The sequence below is a fragment of the Mirounga leonina genome, unplaced genomic scaffold, assembly GCF_011800145.1.
Source record: "Mirounga leonina isolate KUSES-001 unplaced genomic scaffold, KU_Mleo_1.0 Mir_151, whole genome shotgun sequence".
NCBI lineage: Eukaryota > Metazoa > Chordata > Mammalia > Carnivora > Phocidae > Mirounga > Mirounga leonina.
The window spans coordinates 43,540,835-43,556,253 of record NW_023270377.1 but is presented as its reverse complement, the minus strand read 5'-3'; the positions used below and the strand labels follow the sequence as shown (position 1 = coordinate 43,556,253).

The 15,419-nt window shown below is 36.2% G+C and overlaps 1 protein-coding gene across 4 annotated transcripts in view; it reads left to right on the top strand.

Annotated features, from left to right (window-relative positions):
• Nucleotides 1-15,419, top strand: part of PMS1 (PMS1 homolog 1, mismatch repair system component) — an 88,740-nt gene that overhangs the window by 29,029 nt on the left and 44,292 nt on the right. For all 4 annotated transcript variants that reach the window (XM_035007542.1, XM_035007538.1, XM_035007540.1 and 1 more), the window contains one exon: nucleotides 4,542-4,705. In XM_035007542.1, coding sequence (XP_034863433.1) covers nucleotides 4,542-4,705 — 164 coding nt within the window. The remainder of the gene's footprint in view (nucleotides 1-4,541; nucleotides 4,706-15,419) is intronic.

Here is a 15,419-nt window from a genome sequence, read left to right as displayed (position 1 = left end):
CATGATCTCGGGGTCCTGGGATGGAGCCCGCATCGGGGATCCCTGCTCAGCAGGGAGCCTGCTTCTCCCTCTCCCTCTGCCCCAACCCCCACATGATTTCTCTCTCTCTCAGATAAACAAAATCTTTAAAATATATATATTTTCTTATATCTTAATACTGATACCAAATTCACTTTTTCTATTATTTTATCTTAATACTGATACCAAATTCACTTTTTCTATTATTTTATAAATCTTCAAATTAGTTACTGATTATTCCTGCTTATTTAGAGTAATATTTTTATATCCACACAAAAGAGTTAGTAAGAACTCTTAAGAAAATACACTCTTTCTCATTTATTCAGTTAATTAAAATGAGCTTAAGTCTACTAGCTGTTTAATTTGATGTATAATAATATTGTACATATTTTAATTAAGATAATAGACTGTGATTCTTTTTATGTATTGAAGGTTAGGAAAGAGAAGGCATTTTTTTTAGTATGGTCCCTTTCTAGAAATGCTCTGACTCCAATTTTTAGGAGTTCAAATTAAGAAACCATTAGGAGCTATTTGGGTGGCTGTCTGTAGGGTACTTTGAAGTAATCTAATCACCTTTTAAAACTTAAATGTATTTATTTTTATCTTAGAAGTAGCCAGTCTAATCTGGATGGCCTGTTGCTCTGCATCACTCATTCTTCTCATACTTTCCTATGTTCATCTCTGTGGGAACTATGAAATAGCAATACTTAAATATGGAATCCCTCTGATCTTTGCCCATTTGCTGATTGATTTTTTTTTTGGTGACTAAGTCTTCTACTTTCACTGAGACTAGGTGTGCATATTAAAGAATTTCTGCAGTCAAATGAGCCTTATTTTGCACATTCCTCTTAAGAAACAATACACTTGGAAGGTCAGTAGTTGTGAAACTAGTAATTGCCTTTCATGATTCATTTTTATCTCCTAATTATAGTTGATTGGCTAGGAAAGCAACAAAGAATAAAGCTCTTAGTTTCAAATTGCTATAGATGGACATTTTATAGAAATCTGGAAATACTTTCAAAAGCCTTTTACATTTATATTGCCCAGGGCTGATAGTTTTTGAGTGATTGAATCACAGACTCACATTTCACCAACAGCTGTCATTCAACTTCCATTTAAATATTTTCTATGTAAGGGTTCTTCATTTAGGGTTCTTATAGATTAATTTCTGCAGTGGTGTGAACATCCTTGCTTAGCAGTTACTCCTCATGTCATCCGATAGATCGGATGATGACACCTGTAGACAGCCTAACTGTAGATGCAGGGACAGCTTACAACAAAATCTTTTTTAGGCATTGGAAAATTTGTTACCCCTTTAAAAAAACATATTTAAAGTGTTTAAAAATAGTTGACTGGAGATTCCAGTTCTGGTTTTTCTGGGTGTAGGTATTTGTTTTATGGGTTAATGTAGCTATTTAAAATGATATATGTGCTTAATAATATGTCATTTTAAATTACCCTTCTGTTCACTTCTATTTTAAGACATTTTAAAAATTAACAAATGTAAAAAGTCCTCAGCTTTTAAATTATTTTACCAATAAGTTACTAAATTATTTGTTTTAATCCTGTCTTTTTTCTGTCATCACTTCTATTTCCTTTACCCTAATCAATATAAGCTTTCTAAACTGATTTACCCTCCTGGACAAGTTCTTTTAACACCTCCTAGTACTTCTGCCTTAGGAATTTCTCCGATACCAAAAGTAGTATATTTAAAGTAATCAGTGTAGTTCCTTTCCTTACCCTGTTATTGGAGTAGAGCATCGTGTTCTTTGTAAAAATCCCTGTTGGGTATGATTGTGCATGTATTGAAAGATTTTTTTCATCTGGAGAATGCAGTTTTTCTCATTAAATAGTTTAAGAAAAGTTTGATATATTCAAGCAACCATACATCTTTACATTAGGAATATAAATAGCTGCCTTTATAAATGGCATAACATAGGGTCATGTAAAAATATAACAGCCATACTATAGGACTGCAATTTAATTCTGGTGTTTGTAGAATGTGCTAAAGTTAGAGAGGTGAGCAGTTCTCTTGTAAAATATGATAGTATACTAGGGCCTCCTCCCTATTGGCCAGTATTACTTGGTACTTTTTTTAAGGATACACATTTCATTTAGAATCAGCAAAGTTTTCCATCATTAAGTTTTATTCAAACATATATAATCTTGGCTTATTGGTAATTCTCAATTGCTCTAAGAGAACATTTTTAGCTGCTGAAGCAATAGTTTATCAATATATAGATTATAGTGTGATCTTTCATTTAAAAACCAAGAGGTATCTTTTCTTTTCATAAATACATTTATATTTAGCTTTATTGATTTTTGCCTGCCTTCCTTCTCACCATCTGTCCACAGCCACTATTTATGCCATTATATTTGTCACAGCTAGTGGAGAACACAAATGAGTTAAAGGAACTCACAGAATAGTGGGGAATACAGATGACTAACTAAGTAATGACAGCAAATAGAAGCCATCAGTTGCGTAGAGGAAGGTTAGGGAGTTCTTCAGAAAAGTTTTCATTTGAGTTTGAAGATGGTAGGTAAGAATGGGTGGGCGTTTAACCTTGCAGCAAGAGAGGAATGGTGAAGGGAAAGAGCACATACTTTTAAAAACTTGAATTTTTTTTTTAAACCCATTGAAGAACTACGTCACAAAGTAGACAAATACCATATGATTTCATTCATATGTGGAATTTAAGAAACAAAACAGATGAACATGGGAAAAAAGAGAGGCAAACCATAAAACAGATTCTTGGCTATACAAAACAAACTGAGGGTTGCTGGTACAAAACAAACTGAGGGTTGCTGGAGGGGAGGTGGGTAGGTGGTTGGGTTAAATGCATGATGGCTATTAAAGAGGGCATGTGTTGTGATGAATCACTAAATCTTATACCTGAAACTAATATTACACTGTGTGTTAACTAACTGGAATTTAAATGAAAACTTGGGTGAGTTGGGAAGGAAGTTAAATGAACTAAGTTCAAGAGAAAGACAACCCCTTCCTAGACAAGAAGAGACTGGTGGCTACTTGCATCCCTGGGAGCATTAACTGAGTCTGGAGGCATAGGTGGTCTCTGTTGTGGATAAGGGATCTTTTATGGACCTTGAAGAAACCAGCTGAACTTTTAACAGCCACATGTGAGCTGACATGACAGATTGGAGGATGGGATCGTCAAACACAGAGCTGGTTTCCTCCCAGATGCCAAATCTCATCAGGATCTTTGCTGAGTAAGCAGTGATAAAGAAAATTGGGACTGAGATAGACAAAGATCTTAAACTCTTGCAGTGCTTGGATCCCAAAGCCTTGCTAGAGGAAAAGACCTGATTCCATCCTTAAGACATTTGAAACTGGACGTGAACTGGAGCTAAATAAAGGGACAGCTCAGCTCCAACCCAGATACATTCCTAATTATATTGAAGAGATCCTCTCGTCACTCTAGCTGCTTGACAGAAGAAATGAAGTGCCTTCTCTGGGGGAAAATATTATCTACTTCAGTATTTATTTCTTTTGTACACAAGGTCTGGCAAAAACAAAAATATTGAGAAACAAAGAAAATGGAATCTATAATCAAGAGAAAAAAATAGTATAAGCAAACACAAACATGACCTAGATGTATGAATTAGCAGACAAGAACTTAAAACAACTATGTTAAAGAATTCAGAGGAAAAGATGGTCAAAATTGGTAAAAAGGTTGAGAATTTCAGCAGAGAAATGGAACTCTAAAAAAGAACCAAATGAAAGTTCTAGAACTGAAAGTAGAAGTTTATACCTTATAGCCAACAGTGAGCCACTGAAACCTATTAGGTAGAGGGCAAATATCATGTTATTTACAAAATTAACCAGCAGAACATTATAATACCATGAATTATATCTTATTATAAGAAGTGTCATCTTGAACTGAGTTTTGAAGGAAGGAAAGGGACTTGACATAAATTTGAGATTTTTAGAATAGAATAGATAGGCCTAGAAGGCTTATACAGTAAGAGGTAGAGGGAAGAATCAGTTAAAGCTAGAATATATGCCTTTGGAAACTGTTGATGTCAGTGTTATATGAGAAAGAGAATAGGTATAAGTATCAGACTCAAGGAGGAAAATAATGAGTTCAGGTCTGGGTGTAGTTGGTTTGAAGTGGCTTTGGGACATCCACATGATGATATTGAATAAGCATTTATATGTAACTTGAATACTGTAGGTCTCAGATAATATATCTTAGTCAATTCTGAGATGCATGTTTTGTCACATTTTGACATCTCTGAAAACAGGTTGTGGCTTATAATTAATGGCTTCCCCAGATCCTTTTTGGACAGGAAATTTTGTGTATTAATTGGTAATTCATGTGTTGATTACAGGAATAAACAATAGTTTCAGAAATATTTTCTTGCAAAACAAATGCTTTATGAGACCTAAAAAAGAGAAAATAGACACAGGTGATAGAAGGGGTTAAATACTGGTGTATATAGATTTGAAGATCTGTGAAGTTCTTTTCACATCTAAATGTGCTTTCCTCTTAATCTGCCAACAGGTACAACTGTAACTGCTTTAAGATTGTTTAAGAATCTACCTGTAAGAAAGCAGTTCTACTCAACTGCTAAAAAATGTAAAGATGAAATAAAAAAGGTCCAGGATCTCCTCATAAGCTATGGTATACTTAAGCCTGACTTAAGGATTGTTTTTATACATAACAAGGTAAGCGTTATTATGCTTTTTTTTTTTTTTTTTAAGATTTTATTTATTTGTCAGAGACTGAGCAAGCAGGGGGAGTGGCAGGCAGAGGGAGAAGCAGGCTCCCCGCTGAGCAAGGAGCCCGATGTGAGACTTGATCCCAGGACTCTGGGATCATGACCCGAGCCGAAGGCAGGTGCTTAACTGACTGAGCCACCCAGGTGTTCCCATTATTATGCTTCCGTAAGATTTTTTGGTATGTAATATTATTATAAATGTATTTTATCTAAATCAGATATGTACAGTCTTCTTGCAAAAATTTGTCCACATTTCTTTAGTTTTATCTTTATTATATAAAGATCATCTTTACTTTCTTAATCTGATATCTAAATGAAATCTGATTGAACCTTTCATTTCTTAATTTCTGAGATCAGTGATTCTTCAAGTAGACATCCAAGAAATGTTTGAGGGCTTCCTAAATATGAAGATGAGCAAGACATGTTCTCCTTTAAGGAGTTCACAATTTAGTGATGTTTTTCACTTTCTATTACAAACTTTTTTCTTTGGAAGAGTTTTTTTTGTTTTTTTAAGGAAGCTCTACCTCATTTCTTTCCATTTTTCAAAGCGAGGCTGATTAAGAAATTCTTGTTTCTTAATGAATCTTGGTTGGAAAGAAAAGTTTATGTATTTTGTGATTATTCTGTTTTTCATAAAGTTCCACATGTGCACTTGAAATATTTATGAGAGTAGGACCACACAGCAGAAGTCTGGAAACCTCATGGGGAGTTGATAGTTAACATTTATTGAGGGTCTGTGCAATGCTACATCATATCCAGTCCATTAAACTCCTATAATCCACAGCAACAACTAAATGAGGTAGACATATTAATTTACCATTGTCCTCTAAACTGAACTCAGAGAGGTTTAAAACTTTGTATCGCACAGCTACTGAATTGTTGAGATGGGATTGGAAACTTAATGTGCCTACAGAGTGCAGGCTCTTTACACCCAACTGTCTTGTGTTCCCATTTTAATACTATATTATATTTATAGTTCTGTTCCAGGTTTCAGAACACTTATAATAACTTTGTAAGTTAGGTAGCATTATCTCTATTTGTATGAGGAACCTGATGCTCAGAGTAATCAAATAAATTGTTTTATATTTTACAGTAATTAATAGTACTGAGGTCAGAACCCTTCTTTCATCCAGTTTTCTTTCTACTCTATGTCTGTTTACTTGTTATTAAGAAGATTCTCTATTAAGCCAGCTGTGATAGAATATTTATGATCAAAATCTCTGATCATCTTAAAAAATCAAAAAAGAAGAACATTAAGATTAGTCAGCCACTTGTTCCTACTGCCGTAGAGCTCAACCACATGATACCTTGAGATCTCTTCCAGCTCTACCATGCTATGATTCCTCAGGATATTGATAGATGAAGCTCATCCTGCTAGTATAAATAACCCCATGACCTCTTGATCCAAAGGACATTTAGCAATTAAAAGTTAAATGTACCCAGGTTAAAAAAAGATCAAGGACAGAAGAATCAGTGATCAGGAAGGGAAGACATATGGAAAAAGGTAAAATATGATAGGAACTACATATTTTTAAAAGAAAAGCAATTAGAAAAGTTTTAAGCATGAGAAAGTAATATGAGATTAAACCAAGATTTCTGCTTCATGTAATGGAAATGAGTATTTAAAGTCAAATACATATTTTCTAAGTTTTGGATAAGTTTATATAAATTTTCCCATCCACTATAAGATCATCAATGCATGCATTATCTTCTGAGAATGGAAAGTAGTATTTTATGAAATGCTGCATTTTATTATTTTTGGAGGACAGCACATCTGAACTGATACTGAACAAACATTAGTCCCTTGATGTCCTTCAGTAATTTCAGATGCAATTCAAATCCTAAAGAGTATGCTGAGAGTATTATACCGTGAAAATAATGTAAGATTATCAAAAATCTTAAAGTAAAATTAAGTATTAGCTATTATTACACAAGGAAATCAAGGACTGAATTAGAATAAGCAAACTGTTTTCAAGCTTTCTTCTCTTAGTACTAATTATTGATCCACTTCTGTTTCTTAATACTGTTCTGCCTCAAATGTTGAAATATATTGTTAACCTCCCAGAAGAGCAGTGGCACATGTCATAAATCTCTTTGAACATTGAGACCTGCTGTGCTCTTAGCCTTTTTCTTTTAAACATGTTTATCATTCTTTATGTGCTTTTCTGAAGAATTTTTTGCCTTTGCCTAAAATTTACACATGACGATATTGACATCTTTTTTTGAAGTTTTTTTCTTCTTTAGAAACAAACAATCATATTGCACATAATATGAGAAGTACTATTGCTATTTTGACATCTTGGATTAGATACTGTTCCTTCTTTTTATGAAGGTTTAACCTGCCAAAACATTCTTTGAATACTGATAATATTGATGTTCTTGCCAGTATGGTTATGTTAGAAAGAGGTATTTTTCTTCTTTCATCATCATGTTCCTTGAAAGCATATTGAATAATGAGACAGCCAAAGGGAAATAATTTACAAGTGGATTCAGTGACTTTATTTAAAGTAAATATTATTTGGAGAAATTGCTAGAGCCATTCCTTAAAAAGCACTGTAGTATTCGGCTTTTGTTGTAATAACTGAATTCCTGTGGGGTCCTGCTGTGTATATTTTCATTTATACATTTCATGTATAGTTATTTCCTAGGATTAAAAGTTTTTCTCAATGTGATAATGTCTGAAACTAATTTAGTATTCTAGCTTTTTCATATGTGCATGAATAGTTTTGTAGACAACTAGTTCAGAGCATTATGTTAAATTGTGATTTCAAATAGGGGATACTTTCATACTTCATACTTGCTGATTTTTGTGAATATTTTCTTCTGCCTAAAATACTATTCGTGGTTTTAAAAATTGTTTTGAATTGAATTTTGTCTTGATAATTAGAAGCCCACTGTATTACAAAAGCTGAATTGGATTATCACTGATACAGGGTTTTTACTGTTATAAGAGAGAAGTAATTTAAGGAGTGATTTCCCACCTACCTACCCCACCTCCATGTCACATGAGTGTTAAGTCTTATTGGGATCAGTTTATTTATTTTTGAGGTCTGGAAGAATGATGACACAGCTTCGAAAAGTTTAGTATCTCTGGCATCAGTCACTCTGGGAAGAGGCAGGACTTTAGCAGGGAACAGAGACCCAGGAAAGTGGCCTTGGAGATTTGGTAGTGAGTGTAGTGGCTCTCTCTTTTGACACATAGTTCTCTGGGTCTCTAGGAGAGAGAGAGACTCTTTTGAGGTGGTGGCTGAAGATTTGGGAGGAAGCAAGTGACCAAGAATGATAAAAAAGGGACATGTTATTTGATTATAAACTGAAAATAAAAAAGTAGTATTTTATTTTATTTTATTTTTGCATCTTTTATTCTTTTTATTTTATTTTATTTTATTTTATTCTTTATTTTATTCTTTTCTGCATCTTTTAGCCTTTTACTCAAATATTGTTAAACGTCTCAGTTTTGTCTCAGCTGTGCCATATGAGGAATCAAGAAAAAGTCCACAGTTGGACCAGTGTTAAAGGGTTAACCCCCTCCCACATCCCAAGCAAGGTTATGGAAGCAGTATAGTCAACAAGAAATTCCAGTTCAGGACTGTGGTTCAAAGCCCTTTTCTATGAAGAAATTATTCTTCCAGTTCCAACCTTGAAAGTTTTGTTTGGGTTTTGTTTTGTTTTGTTCTGTTTTTTTAATTAACAAAGGTGGAGGTCCATTCAAATATAGTTTTAAGGTTAGCTTGAGGCTGATTATCAATCTTGACTGGTTGGTTGGGATTTGGGGGTTTTTTTTTTGTTGTTTTTGCTACTTGCAGATTAATAATAATAAATTTTTTAAATGGTTCTCATGTTTTCTTCTTATATTTATTTAACTTTTCATCTAATTTCTGTGAACTATTTTATAGAAAAGATGAGAGACCTATATAAGTCACATTTTACTGTAGTTTATTTTGATTTTGATGTTTATCCATACTGTTGAAGGAATCTCTGAATTCTTCCCCATCCATCCCCAGTAAGAAGACATAGTTATTCTTCATCTTCTTCTGTAACATTATTTGCATATTTCTGTTATGTCATTTTTGCTTTGTTGGCAGTGATTTGCATCCTGTCTCCCCTTCTCAGTAGACTCTTGTGGGGGGAAGAGCTGCATCTTACTCATACTCCCCTTAATACTCACAGCATAGTGCAGAGTAAAATACTAAATGAAATAGATGGTGCTAAACTCAAAATCACATACATTTATAAAGCTCCAGGTTTTGAACACTCTGGCTTCTTTCAGACCTTCCTCATATTATATAAAATTAATCCTTTTTTTGAGGATTCATCCTTTTGGATTCTCCAGTGACCTCTTACATTTTTACAGAGTATGTTCCCCCTTGTATTGATATATACTATCCTAGTCTGTTTCTAGTCAGGAAATATATAAAGACTGCATGGATGGGACAGTGGGGGAAACAGTTGACAGGAACATAGTCTTTAAGAGCCATCAATTTAATATATTTTGTTTCCATTAACTTAGTTAAATGGAACTATGTATATAATTATTCCTTTACAGATCCTCTAACCAAAGGTATTTTATATATTTACTATTTATCGTCATATATTTCTCTACTTTAACACAGTAGATTTCGAATCAGTAATATCCAGAGAATTCTGCACAAATCTAGCTTTTTTGAGCCTAGGCCTGTAAAAGTTGATTTCTGAGGCCCTTTTCAACTCTAAAACTCTTTGATTTTTTTTAAGATTTTATTTTTTAAGTAATCTGTACAAGCAACATAGGGCTTAAACTTACAACCCCAGATGAAGAGTTGCATGCTCTACCAACTGAGCCACCCAGGTGCCCCTAAAACTCTTTGATTTTTAAGGAGGTCGGCATGTATCTTGAGCACTTCCATTTCTTTCTGACAAAATTGGAGTTTCACATTTCCACCACTAGAAGTTCTAAAGAGGTGACTCATATATCAAATTACAAAATAATAAGAATTTATACCTCCTAGATTCCTAGATCTTTACATCTAGAAAAGACAACTGAAAATCTTTTTTTGTTCTGTCCCAAACCTTTCAGCAAGTAGAGTATTTTTTATTCTAATCCCTTGCCATTATATCTTCATGTGATCCGGAGTTTTAGTTCATTACCCAATAACTTAAATGTTTAATGTAGCGTAAGATGAGCTGAAGTTCAGATCTCTTAGACTTTATTGTGACGTTCATTCTCCTTTGCTGTAGCTTTTCCACAACTACTAAATACAGAGCTTTGAGTAGGTGCTATGGAATAATTATGTGATGGCCTGTGGAATAATTATGTGATAGGAGCTTACAGTATAAGTGAGGAAAATGTGAAAGTGTATGAACATTTAAACAGATGAAAAGAATAATGAAAACTTGTTGATTATTGAATGATATTGATAAATACTATGAAAAGTAAGAGAAGGGAAAGATTACTTCAGGCTAGAATTGTCAAGGAAGACTTCATGGTGGATGTGTTTTGATCTGTATCTTTGTGTGGATGTTTAACAAAGGTCTTGGCTGGGGTAGATGTGTGTGTGGAGATACGTTTGACCCCCATAAACAAAAGTTCTCTCTTGCTCGGAACAGATAAAACATCACTTTACCTGTCACAAAATGTTTAGAGAACTTGCCTAAGGCCTGAGAGCTTCACGGAAGTAAGCTTAAATGCTCTTTATAGTTGGGATTCAATTCTGTACTAAATATAGGTGGTAAGGGAAGAGAAGCTCAGCAAAATCTCTGAAAAAAATTCCTATGAGTGAGGGAAGATATCTAATATGCAAAAATGAGAACTTCTCCTTAGGTTTTTATTGATAGGAGCCAGGTGAGAGCCCAGAGCAATGGGGTGTAGATGTCCATTGGTTGTTACCATTAGGGAATCTTCACTTCTGAGAACAGAATCACCCTCTCTCCTCCATGCTTTTGTCTGCAGGTATCAGATGGGATTCCCAGAACTCTCAATCCTGGCAAGACCTCTCTGCCCTTTCCCTTAAAAGTCAGAGTCTGGAAACTACAAAGTGCTTTGGGACTACCAGCTCTATAATCTCATCATGTTTTTATTCTCATTTATGTCAATCAACCCAAGAAGCCTGAGTCTCTCAACTCATCCCTTATTACCTGGACCCTTTTTAAGATTTTATTTATGGGAGCGCCTGGGTGGCTCAGTCGGTTAAGCCGCTGCCTTCGGCTCGGGTCATGATCCCGGGGTCCTGGGATCGAGCCCCGCATCGGGCTCCCTGCTCAGCGGGAAGCCTGCTTCTCCCTCTCCCTCTGCCTGCCTTTCTGCCTACTTGTTCTCTCTCTCTCTGTCAAATAAATGAATAAAATCTTTAAAAAAAAAAGAAAAATTTTATTTATGTATTTGAAAGAGAGAGAGAGCATGAGTGGGGGTGGGGGCGCAGAGGCATAGACAGAAGCAGACTCCCCCTGAGCAGGGAGCCTGACGTAGGGCTCGATCCCAGAACTCTGGGATGAGGACCTAAGTGAGCTGAAGGTTTAACCAGCTGAGCCACCCAGGTGCCTGGACTCTTTTTCTCATACAAATCATTGCTTTCTCTAACTCTGTCTCTCACACATCCCCATGTCCTGAAATGCCCCATTTCATGATTAGTCATGAGTAAAATCCCTGTGTCCTTAGCCTTTTCTTTGATCTTCTTGCTCTGAAATCTGGCTTTCCCTGAGAACGCTATATCTTCTGCAGTCCTTTCAAATGGTGACTGATTTCTCTCATCTGTTCCTCACCTCATTATGCCTCATTGCAACTTCCAGACCATTCCTTTTCCTCTCCAACCCAAAATCTCTAGCTTCTCAAATCTTTTACCTTTTCTCCAGTGATTTTTTTTTTTTTTCCCTCCACCCTGCGTCAACCATTAATTGCAGTGACTATACCATAGACCTTGTCATGGCCAAAAACTTCACCTCCTCCATGATTTGTGTTAAGTATTTCATTCTCTGATCATCACCCTCTGTCTCTCCAGCGTACTCCTGCCAACAGTCTTCAGACTCTACTGGACCTGTGATCCATTGATCCTATTGTCTTTTAACTGTTTCTTATCTGTGATTGGTTCTCTTCTTAAATTACAAGGTCTCTAATTATCATTGCTTTTCTGTCACTGAACTGTACTTGTTTGACTAACCAAATCCTGGTTAAAGCCATCTTGTCTTCTTGGTGCCTGAACCAAGCTGGATGTACTGGAAGAAAACACACCCATCCTAAGTAGTACCACTTTAAATTCATGATCACTAATCTTAGTGCTGCCTGGTAGTTTTACTGTGTTTCTCTAGTGCATTTTCTCTCCTGGTCTCTTACATCAGTGCTTTAAACAGACTAATGTGCATGCAGATAACTTGGGATCTTATTAAAATGCAGATTCTTACTCAGTCGGTTAGGGAGAACCTGAGATTCTACATTTCCAACAAGTCTCCAAGTAATGTGGTTGCTGCTGGTTTGTGCACCACACATTGAATGGCAAGGTCCCAAATGGCTATTTCATCTTTTCTCTCCTCAGACAGGCAACACCTTCTTCTCTGTCTTCACTGTCATCTGATCTTGCATCCTATCTGAGTGAGAAAATTGAGGCAATAAAAAGAACTTCCACAAACCACCCACCTATCTGCAGTTGTGCTCATATATTCAGCCTTCCCTTTGTCACTATGGATGTACTCCCCATGTTCCTAGGAAAAGCCGACTCCTTCACTTGGGCAAAACTTCCTGAAAATAGTTGTCTTTATTCATTGTCTCCAATTATTGTCCTTCCATTCTGTCTTGAACCCACTTTCTCTCAGGCTTCCTCTACCACTCTCCCAAAACTGTTCTTGTCAGGGTCGCCGTTGACCTCCGGATTGCTAAATCAGTGGTCACGTCTCACTCCTTATCTTACTTATTAGCATTTGCCACAGAGTAAATTCTGTAGGTCTACCTTCAAAATACTAGGTCTACCTTCAAAATATATGTAAAATCTAACTAGATTGCACTATGTCTGTGATTATCACTGTGGTCCAAGCTACCATCATCTCTCACCTGGGTTTTTGTAATAGCATCCTAATTGGATCTCCCCATTTCCGTCCTTGCTGTCTTCAGTCTATTTCCATCCCAACAGCAAGAGTGACCCTGTAAAAATGTAAGTCAGATCATGCAACTCCTCTTTAATGAGTTTCCATCTCAGTAACATCAAAGCCTTTATAAATGACCTATGAATTCTGCATCAGGGTCAGTAAACTTTTTTTTATAAAGAGCCATATAATAAATATTTTGGGGTTTATGGGCGATACAGTCTTTTACAACTATTCAGCTCTGCTGTTGTAGCAAGAAAGCAACCACAGACAGTAAAACTTCAAAAAAAAATTTAAAGGCAGTTCAGTCCTTGGGCTGTAGTTTGCTTATCCCTGTTGTAGATGATCTGATCCATCATTATGTTTTATCTCATTTCTTTCTTTCCTCTGACTCACTTAGCTTCAGCTGAGCTAGCCTCCTTGTTTTTCCTTGACCTTGCCATTCATACTTTCAACTCAGGACCTTTGTATTTATAGTTTCTTTGCCTAGAACACTTTTCTGTATATCTGTCTTTTAAAACTTCTCAGGCTTTCTTTAGCCCCCCTAAAATTGCAACTATTTCCCTTACCCCAAGCCATTTTCCTGCTGTATTTTTCTTCTTAAAACTCATCACCATCTAATATGCTATATTCTATACTTATCTTGATTTACTGTCTTTGTCTTCTCTAGAATATAATTTCCATGAGGGTAAAGGTGTTTTACTATTGTTTCACTGCTGTATTCCTAGAGCCTATAGTAGTCTTTCATATAGGTGCTCAAAAAATATGTGGTATATGAATGCAGTCAGGGGTTTGGAGCATGGAGGACAGGAGTGCTCCATCACATGGGTAGCCCTAGTGCATTCTAGATCGTGAACATAGGTATTTAAGCACTTAAGATATTGGCAGATATGGTCACTAGGGGTTAAAGACAGCAGCTGGAACAGAGAAGTGGCAAAATAGCAAATATCAGCTCTTAGACCTGAGACACTTTCCTTCTGGGTACTTCTAGAAAGTCTCAGAAGAGGGAGAGCTGACTTTGGTCACTAGGCAAAGGTAAGTGTTATTGATTCAGTGGAGTAGACACACAACCTGTAAAAGTGATCTCACCTAGGACACCCCCACCCCAGGGTGGGTGAGTCATAGGGGTATTCTATTACGGTATTTGCTAATATATTATAGAATTTGTTAATGTGGATAAAAGGATCAAGGTCATTTTGGTAGAGAAATAGTGTGAACATAAAAGGTATAGGTAGATAAGTGCAGAGCACATTTAGAGGCAATTAAGTCAATTTAGGTGAGTCAGATATTTTGTATAAAGGAGTAGAGGAAGATAGTGAAAGATAATTTGAGGCTAGATTATAAAGGGTCTTGAATGCTAAGCTGAATCCTTTTTGCTTTCTTTTTTTTTTTTTTTTAATAGAATAGTGGGAGTAGGGAAGTGACTTGGTCAAGGTGTTAACTCTAATAGTTTGGCAGTAGTGTGCAGGGAAGAATTATAGGAGGCTTTAAGCAGTGAGTGTTAAAACTTTAAGCTGTAACAAAAGTCCAGGCACTATGGGCCTGAATTAGGATAAATACATTGGGCATAGAAAGTAAAGGGTGTCTGTGTTAGCTATTATGAGGAAGAATCAATGAGACTAGTTGGCTGACTGCATGTAGAAAATGAATAGAAAAGATTTGAGGATGCCTGATTTATTTAATTTACATGCCTGGGAAAATGTAAGGCACCATCCCTTTTTTATCCCTGGATGGGTGCATCTGACTTTCACTTTTATTTATTTATTTTTTTAAAGATTTTATTTATTTATTTGACAGAGAGAAAAGAGCGCACAAGCAGGGGGAGCGGAAGGGAGGCAGAGGGAGAGGGAGAAGCAGACTCCCCACTGAGCAGGGAGCCTGATGTAGGGAGCCTGATGTAGGGAGCAGGGAGCCTGGGATCATGACCTGAGCAGACACTTAACCAGCTGAGCCACCCAGGTGCCCTGTGACTTTCACTTTTTTTTTTTTTTTTAATTTTATTTATTTATTTGACAGAGACACAGTGAGAGAGGGAACACAAGCAGGGGGAATGGGAGAGGGAGAAACAGGCTTCCCGCGGAGCAGGGAGCCCGATGTAGGGCTCGATCCGAGGACCCTGGGATCATGACCTGAGCCAAAGGCAGACGCTTAACGACTGAGCCACCCAGGCGCCCCCTGGTGACTTTCACTTTTAATAAAATGCAGTTACCTTCATGTGTATTATTCTGACATAATTTTGATTTCACTCTAAAAAGCTAATACAATCAAACAAAAAGTGAAGTTTTAAAGTGAAATTATCGTTTCCTCATCAGTAGAGGTTTTGTTAACTAGTCAGTTAAGAAAGAAAGAAAAGCTAATCATTTCTAGGCTGGATATTACTTGTTAGCCTTAAAACTTAGTGCTTGTTTTTTAAAAGCAGGCACAAAATTTGAAAAATGATGTTATTATTGGGACGCTTATCTGAATAATATAGGATGCATGGGAAGAGAGATGCCATCAGGAAAGTACCAGGGAGCCAGCTGATGGGAGTGTTGGAAGCTCAGAATCTGTGGATTTGCTCTTTCTCTTTCTTTCTTTCTTTCTTTCTTTCTTTCTTTCTTTCTTTCTTTCTT